General features: G+C 44.1%; 1 protein-coding gene and 1 non-coding gene across 5 annotated transcripts in view; both read right to left on the reverse strand.

Annotated features, from left to right (window-relative positions):
• Positions 1-1151: 1151 nt before the first annotated feature.
• Positions 1152-8931, reverse strand: part of TMC5 (transmembrane channel like 5) — a 91568-nt gene continuing 83788 nt past the window's right edge. For 3 of the 4 annotated variants that reach the window (XM_030925582.1, XM_030925583.1, XM_030925584.1), the window contains 4 exons: positions 7959-8037; positions 5825-5929; positions 3090-3132; positions 1763-2339 (listed from right to left, as the gene is read on the reverse strand). In XM_030925582.1, the coding sequence (XP_030781442.1) occupies positions 2293-2339; positions 3090-3132; positions 5825-5929; positions 7959-8037 (274 nt within the window). In that variant the 3' untranslated portion in view covers positions 1763-2292. Of the gene's footprint in view, positions 2340-3089; positions 3133-5824; positions 5930-7958; positions 8038-8931 lie in introns of all 4 variants that reach the window. The other variant, XM_030925581.1, reaches the window with a different exon arrangement.
• LOC115895386 lies at positions 1518-1657 on the reverse strand. The gene has a single exon (XR_004055583.1). It is a non-coding gene; the product is annotated as a U4 spliceosomal RNA (small nuclear RNA).

Below are 8931 nucleotides of genomic sequence, written 5' to 3' on the forward strand. Positions count from 1 at the left end.
GGCCTGCAATCCCAGCTACTCAGGAGGCTGAGGCAGGAGAATAGCTTGAACCCAGGATGGGGAGGTCGCAGTGAGCCAAGATTGCGCCACTGCACTCCAGCCTGGGAGACAGAGGGAGACTCCAACTCCATCTCAAAAAAAAAAAAAAAGCAAAGAAAAAAGCACAAAGAGCACTAAGATGACCCCAAGGGGAATAAAATCACGTCCAACATCACTTCCATGGGCTGCCTGCACTGACCCCACAGACAAGTCTCCCTTAGTCCCTGTGCTTCTTCAGAGCATCTACTGCAACTGTAATTAATTATTGCTTAAGCATTAAATTCATGTCTAAACCTGCTAGACAGGCAGCACCAGGAATTGTTCACCATCTTGTTCACCACTCACATTTGGTCGATATTTGTTGAATGGATGGATGGATGAACACTACATACAACTATTACCAAAGATTAATTCCTTCGATGAAGTGAATTAATGAAAAAATAAGTGAATGAAAAAGTGTGTGGTGAAGTGCAGTGGCGTGCACCTGTAGTCTCAGCTACTTGGCAGGCTGAAGTGGGAGGACTGCTTGACCTAGGAGTTTGAGTCAAACCTGGCAACACACCCCGGACTCATCTCTTAAAAATAAAAAAAGGGAATAAATGACAGCACTGGTTGGGTGCTTGTGTTTCGAATGTATCTTAAATGCTTTCTAAATTCAGTTCTAATTAGGTTTTATGACAGTGATTACTTAAGAGGAGGCTCCTCTCCCCTGAGTAATTGCACCTTTCTGCTGGACCCTTCAGTGTTAAGAACAGCCACTGTTCTCACTCATAGGTGGGAACTGAACAGTGAGATCACTTGGACACAGGAAGGGGAACATCACACACCAGGTCCTATTGTGGGGAGGAAGCGGGGGAGGGATAGCATTAGGAAATATACCTAATGTAAATGATGAGTTAATGGGTGCAGCATACCAACATGGCACATGTGTACATATGTAACAAACCTGCACGTTGTGCATATGTACCCTAGAACTTAAAATATAATAATAATAATAAAAAGAACAGCCACATGGCTTGTGAATCATTTGGCAAATCTGCAAAAAAAGTATACACACACGTATTCATTACATATGCGCACACACACACATTCCACACATCACCACCAGTTTATTTGGTTTGAATAAAACTTTTAATTTATTTTATTTTATTTTATTTTTTTGAGACAGAGTCTTACTCTGTTGCCCAGGCTGGAGTGCAGTGGTGCAACCTTGCCTCACTGCAAACTCTGCCTCCCGGATTCAAGCAATTCTGCCTCAGCCTCCCGAGTAGCTGGGATTATAAGCATGCACCACCACGCCCGACTAGTTTTTGTATTTTTAGTAGAGACAGGGTTTCACCATGTTGGCCAGGCTGGTCTTGAACTCCTGACATTAAGTGATCCGCTTCCCTCAGCCTCCCAAAGTGCTGGGATTACAGGCATAAGCCATTGCACCCAGCTAATTTCTTTTCTTCTCTTTTCTTTTTTTTCTTATCCAGTCTCCGTAGAGACTGTCAAAAATTGCCAGTGCTGATTATATTTCAAGTCATCACAGTGGGGTATTGGGAAAAGTTTCAATTAGCAATAATCACGTCTCGGGTAAATCTCACTGGCTACGGTACTGCCACTGTGCAAAGTTAGTTTGATGTAGGACTTTGATGGTCATGTATAACACCTCATAGGGGCAGAACCTCCTCCATCCCCGACTCCAAAGACTCATGTAATCAATACGCAAGAAAGTTCAGAGATGAGACCTCTGGTTATATTCCACCTTTGGGACATGGGGGATGTTTTTAGTTCTAAGTCACAAATAAATGCAGGTTCTACAATTCAGAGGCTTCATATCCCTGCTTGAGGATTACATGTTTATTCAGGATGGACCACTTTTCTTAGCAACAGTTTCTAAACCTTTGCCAGGTCTGGGAAGTCGGGCAGGAGAGATTTCTAAGAACCAATCAATCATGCACACATTTCTTGAAGATAAAATACATTATTCCCTAGTTGTCTCTTCCTAGGTTTTTGTGGGCTCATTTCAATATTACAACAATCTTTATTGGAAAACCCCAAGTATTTTGTCTTGAAGAATCAGCAATCCAGGTGTAAAAAAAAGCAAGGAATGCCCAATTTTACTTTGATATTTACATTGTAGTCAGTTTCCACTCCTGGCTAAAGGCATGGATTTTCTTCTGGGCAGTTCCTAAAGGCACAGGTGGCATGAAAGAAATTTTCATCTCCTCTCTTTATTTGATTGGTGTCTGGTTACCAAAACAGTCATCAGGCCCTTGGATTGCCTTCTTGAACTGATCTTCTAAATCGCAAGTCTAGGTTGGACACAGGAAAGAGAAGTTAACGCAGGCACACTCTGCCCCATCTCTACAAGGGAAAGACCAACTTGGCCTTCAAGAGCCCATAGCTTCTCTTGCCTTCCTTGCCTCCTCCTTTTAGTTTCTATAATCTTCTCCCTTGAACTCCCATCACTGGAAGTCATCAGTAAATGCTTATCCCCCAAAAATAAATGGGTTTGTTTGTTTCCTGCCCAGAATTCACTCTCCTGGCATCAGCCCCAGATCTTCTTTGGGAAGTCACCCTTCCCTACTCTCAGTCCCTATGGTCTTCATGGTTGCACCACCTATATCTACAGATGAAATCATGTGACCAAGGGAACTGCCACATCTTTGTAGCCACAACAACTGGTTCATAGACAGGGACATCACCCAGTCAGACCCTATGAAACACCATGAGAATCCTGGGTCCCTCAGTCTTTCCCACCAGACTGACTCTGAGAAAATATAAGAAGTTGATAAAGCTGTCTTGCACTTATTAAGAAGAGTCTATTGCAAAAGGGACTAACATGGGTAAGAATGGAACTGAAAAAAACTGGTTTCTGGTGACATTGTGAGTTCCTGCGTTAGGCTAGACCTAAAGCAAGAATTATTCTTGGAATTTTGCTTAAGCCAGTTTGGATCCAGTTTGCAACTGAAAAAGTAACGGACACACGAGCAATTCTTACACTTAGGATATTTCACCAGAAGTATATTAGTGTCTTATTCTGTCCCAGTTCAATTACTCACCAAGACTGCCATCACGTTCCCCCAAATGCAAAGCGTCTTGTTGCTGAAAAAGTAAAAAACAGGCAGCCATGTCATGGAGGAAGAATGCAGATTCTGGGTCTTGTTGCATAGTTGGCACAATTTGTGAGCCCTCCACCATTTTAAAATTAAGGGATGACAGATTAAGGCCAAGTCTCTGCCATAGAAATACTGAACATGTTTTTTTTTTAGGGAGAGTGATTCCATTCATTCATTCCACAGATCATCTTTTTTTTTTTTTTTTTTTTTTTTGACAGAGTCTTGCTTTGTCTCCCAGGCTGGAGTGGAATGGCGTGATCTCAGCTCACTGCAACCTCCGCCTCCTGGGTTCCAGCGATTTTCCCGCCTCAGCCTCTGGAGTAGCTGGGATTACAGGTGCCTGCCACCACGCCCGGCTATTTTTTTTTTTTTTTTTTTAGTAGCGACAGAGTTTCACCATGTTGGTCAGGCTGGTCACGAACTCCTGACCCCAAGTGATCTGTCCACCTCAGCCTCCCAAAGTGCTGGGATTATAGGCATGAGCCACTGTGCCTGGCCGTTCCATAAATATTCACTGAGCATTCATATTATGCCAGGTAATAAATTAGGACCTGGGGTGACAAGTGCACAGACACGGTGCCTACCTTCAGAGGATCTATCTTTAGGCCTCTAGATCCCTTACCCAAATTGTGCTGACAGTATAAATTTGCACAGATGGTAAATTACATGTCAGTCACTTCTGTCAAGATCACAATTTCCAACATGAATGGCATTTGCATTAAGGTGGATTTACTGTTCATCTGTATTTTCAGGACACTCAGGAAGCAAGCAAGGCTTTGGAATTAGAGCAGGGTTTCATGTATCTTTATATTCTCTTGGTAAGAATGAAATTGATTAAATCTTTTTAAGGGAATGATATAGCAATATCTATTAACATTGTCATGTACATGCTTTGTGGCAGAAATATTCACAAAAATACTTTTTTATTTATTTATTTATTTATTTGACATGGAGTCTTGCTCTGTTGCCTAGGCTGGAGTGCAATGGCACGACCTTGGCTCACTGCAACCTCCACCTCCTGGGCTCAAGTGATTCCTGTTCTTCAGCCTCCAAGTAGCTGGGATTACAGATGTGCACCACGACACCCAGCTCAGTTTTCTTGTTTGTTTGTTTTTGTTTTTTATATTTGTAGTAGAGATGGGTTTCACCATGTTTGCCGGGCTGGTCTTGAACTCCCGACCTCAAGTGATATGCCCGCCTTGGCCTCCCAAAGTGCTGGGGATTACAGGAGGGAGCCACTGCGCCCAGGTTAATTTTTTTAAGAGACAGGATCTTGTTCTGTCTCCCAAGCTGGAGTGCGGTGATGGGATCATAGCTCATTGTAGCCTCAAACTCCTGGGTTTGAGCAATCCTCTCACCTCAGCTTCCTGAGTAGCTGAGGCTACAGTTGCGAGCCACCATGTCTAATTATTAAAATTTTTTAAGGGATGGGGTTTCACTTTGTTGGTCTTAAACTCCTGGCCTCAAGCAGTCCTCCCCTCCCACCTCAGCCTCCTGAGTAGCTGCGATTATAAGCACACAAAAAATAATTGTAACAAAATGTTTCATTACCTACTGTTTTGAGTATTTAAAAACATAGAAACAACCCAAATATCCAAATATGTACAGAATTAAATATCATCCAAGACATAGTATTAAGTGGTGGGCTGCGGGGGAGGGAAGTTATGATACTATTTGTATAATATAGCCTCACTTTTGTAATAAACAAGTAAAGTGTTGGTAGATACAGGTATGTTTGCAGATGCCTAGGGAAATAGATTTGCAAGACTAGACACTGAAGTATTCATAGTGAGATGAGATTTCAGGGCCTTTTTCATATCAGTGGGATCTACTTCTGTATTATCGGGGTTGTGAAAAATAAACGTGCAAGTTCCATGAGGGCAGGGGCTTTGTTTTGCTCACTGTAACCCCAGCACCTAGAAAAACTACAGGCATGAAGAGTGCTGAATAAATGAATATTACTTTTTTTTTAGTGTAGTGGCACAATCTCGGCTCACCGCAACCTCCGCCTCCTGGGTTCAAGCGATTCTTCTGCCTCAGCCTCCTGAGTAGCTGAGGCTACAGGGGCATGCGGCCACACCCAGCTAATTTTTTTTTTTTTTTAAGACGGAGTCTCCCTCTGTCGCCCGGGCTGGAGTGCAGTGGCCGGATCTCAGCTCACTGCAGGCTCCGCCTCCCGGGTTTAAGCCATTCTCCTGCCTCAGCCTCCCGAGTAGCTGGGACTACAGGCGCCCACCACCTCGCCTGGCTAGTTTTTTGTACTTTTTAGTAGAGATGGGGTTTCACCGTATTAGCCAGGATGGTCTTGATCTCCTGACCTCGTGATCCGCCCGTCTCGGCCTCCCAAAGTGCTGGGATTACAGGCTTGAGCCACCGCGCCCGGCCTAATTTTTGTATTTTTAGTAGAGACAAGGTTTCACCATATTGGCCAGGCTGGTCTCAAACTCCTGACCTCATGATCCACCAGCCTAGGCCTCCCAATGTGCTGGGATTACAGGTGTGAGCCACCACGCCCGGCCATAAATATAACTTTCTAAGTGAAAACCACAGAAATACTTAGACAAAGAGTGAAGGGCCCTTCCGTGATCCCAAGAGCTTGGTCTGTAGTTCTCTGATGCGCCTTTTACATGGAGGCAAGTTCGTGTCCCAGGGGTCCCCAAGGCAGCCTCCAACCTCACCTCCACCTCTCTGCTTTCCAGAACGAGTGAGCTGGGGTTTGCTTTCTTCTCCATATCCTGCAGCTTGATCAACTTTTCTATCAGGAACATTTTATCTTTGCCCTCCTACCAAGAAGGAAAACAAAACCAGAAAGAAACAAAAACATGAATGAATGATGGTATGGAATTGAGAAAGCAATTGATGGGAAGAACGTCGATTTTCAGGCAGGTAGGGTCCTAGAAGTTGGATGGAGGTTGCTGCCATCTTTTGGTGAAAGAAAAGAAACATTTCACAGTAAAACCAAATTATCCCCCAGAGCCTTCCTGCACTGTAATATTCTCCTCTAAAGCAACTCTCCTAACAGGCTTGAGAAAGTAGCCTTCAGAAGTTGGCTGCTGGAAGCAACTTACATGCCACATCTCAATAGCCAGGAAAAATGGTTTCCAGTATCCCCCATAGGCATGTGCCCCAGAGCGAGACTCCGTGTCAAAACAAACAAACAAAAAAGATATATGTAGGATATGGAAAATATGAAACAGATGACCTGCATTCTTTAAGAATAAAAAGAAAAGAGGAAGTGGGGAGGAGAGGTGGTAAATGGTTATAGAGTAAAAGAAAGTTAGGCATTTTGGCTGGGCACGGTGGCTCATGCCTGTAATCCCAGCACTTTGGGAGGCCGAGGCGGGTGGATCACTTAAGGTCAGGAGTTTGAGACCAGTCTAGTTAACATGGTGAAACCCCATCTCTACTAAAAATACAAAAATTAGCTGGGCATGGTGGCACACACCTGTAATCCCAGCTACTAAGAAGGTTGAGGCAGGAGAATCACTTGAACCAGGGAGGCAGAGGTTGCAGTGAGCCAAAATCATGCCACTGCCTTCCAGTCTGGGAGACACAGTGAGATTCTGTCTCAAAAAAAAAAAAAAGAAAAAGAAACAAAGGCACATCAACCAAATGCAACATGTACCCCCTTTTCAGATCCTGAATTGTGCAGTTCTAGTGACACTTAAGGGGACAACTGGGGAAACGTAAACACTGGATATAAGACGATAATAATAAATTATTGGTAAGTTTTTTCTTTTTAAGTGTGATGATGATATTGTAGTTATGTTTTTTTAAAAGTCTTTATCTCGGCTGGATGTGGTGACTCACGCCTGTAATCCCAGCACTTTGGGATGCCGAGGCGAGCAGATCACCTGAGGTTGGAAGTTTGAGACCAGCCTAACCAACATGGAGAAATCTCATCTCTACTAAAAATACAAAATTAGCCGGGTATGGTGGCGTGTGCCTGCAATTCCAGCTATGCGGGAGGCTGAGGCACAAGAATCGCTTGAACCCGGGAGGCGGAGGTTGCAGTGAGCCAAGATTGCTCCACTGCACTCCAACCTGGGCAACAAGAGTGAAACTGTGTCTCAAAATAAATAAATAAAATAAAAGTCTTTATCTCATAGAGATGTACATAAAAGTTTTAATATATAAAAAATAATATAAAGCCTAAGATTTGCTTTAAAATAATCCGGGGAGCCAGGTGGAGTGGCATCTGCCTATAATCTCAGCCACTCCGGAGGCTGAGTCAGGAGTTCAGGAATTTGAATCCAGCCAGGGCAACATAGCAAGACCCCCACCTCTAAAAAAATAAAATAAGGCTGGGCGTGGTGGCTCACGTCTGTAATCCCAGCACTTTGGGAGGCAGGTGGATCACGTGAGGTCAGCAGTTCAAGACCAGTCTGGCCAACATAGTGAAACCCTGTCTCCAATAAAAATACAAAAATTAGCTGGGTGTAGTGGCGGGCACCTGTAATCCCAGCTACTTGGGAGGCTGGGGCAGGAGAATCGCTTGAACCCTGGAGGTGGAAATTGCAGTGAGCTGAGATTGTGCCTCTGCACTCCAGCCTGGGCAACAAGAGCAAAACTCTATCTCATAAAATAATAATAATAATAATAAATAATAAGAATAAAAATAAGGGATTTGCTGGGAAGAGAAAGTGTAGATGAAATAAGAATATAAAAACATTGATGGCTGTTAAGGCTGACAGCAGGGATATGAGAGTTCATTGTAGTATTCTCTTTATTTTGGAGGATGTTTGAAAGTGTCCCTTTTACAGTGTTTAAAAAGGGTTATGGTGGACATCAGAGGGATCCAAGGGGACTTACATTAATGATCTGCTCATGCAGCAGCCTGATCATAATCTTCCTTCCCTCTGTGATCTGCCAGTAAAGATAGGTGATGATTCTGGAAGAGGAGAAAAGAAAGAATGACAGACACTCTTGCCAATGTTTTGCAGGCTCCGAATTTCCACTGGATGCAAAGGAACGGGAATCTGTGCCTGCAGATGGATTTGGGCCCAAATGTGTTTTTGAAAACTCATGTCAGGGTGAGTTACAGTTTAAATACATTGGAGCAATGGTTCTCAACCTGGCTGCTCATGGAATCACCTGGAAGGGGGAAATAAGCTCATGCCACAGCCCCTCTTCAGACCAATTAATTTAGCATCTCTGGCATGTCATCTCCTTAAAAGGAGAACAGCAGGTATTGCTTTCTTAACAGAACTATTCAAAAAAAAATCCCTGAGACGACGGGGCGTGGTGGCTCATGCCTGTAATCCCAGCACTTTGGGAGGCCAAGGCGGGTGGTCAGGAGATGGAGACCATCCTGGTTAACACGGTGAAACCCCGTCTCTACTAAAAATACAAAAAGATTAACCGAGCGTGGTGGTGGGTGCCTGCAGTCTCAGCTACTCAGGAGGCTGAGGCAGGAGAATGGCATGAACCTGCAAGGCAGAGCTTGCAGTGTGCTGAGATCGCACCACTGCACTCCAGCCTGGGCGACAGAGTGAGACTCTGTCTCCAAAAAAAAAAAAAATTCCCTAAGCCAAGAAGATAGTATATAATCTTTCCCCACTTCCCCCAGAGATGGGGTCTTGCTCTGTTGCCCAGGCTGGAGTGCAGTGGCACAATCAGAGAACACTGCAGCCTCAAACTCCTAGGCTCAAGCAATCCTCCCATCTCAACTTCCCAAGAAGCTCAGACTACAGGCACAAGCCACTGCACCAGGCTAAATAACTTTTAAAAAAAACTATCAATGCAAGGTTGGGCAAGGTGGCTAACACCTGTAATCCCAACACTT

This window comes from Rhinopithecus roxellana, chromosome 20 (genome assembly GCF_007565055.1).
Source record: "Rhinopithecus roxellana isolate Shanxi Qingling chromosome 20, ASM756505v1, whole genome shotgun sequence".
In the NCBI taxonomy this organism is placed as follows: Eukaryota; Metazoa; Chordata; class Mammalia; order Primates; family Cercopithecidae; genus Rhinopithecus; species Rhinopithecus roxellana.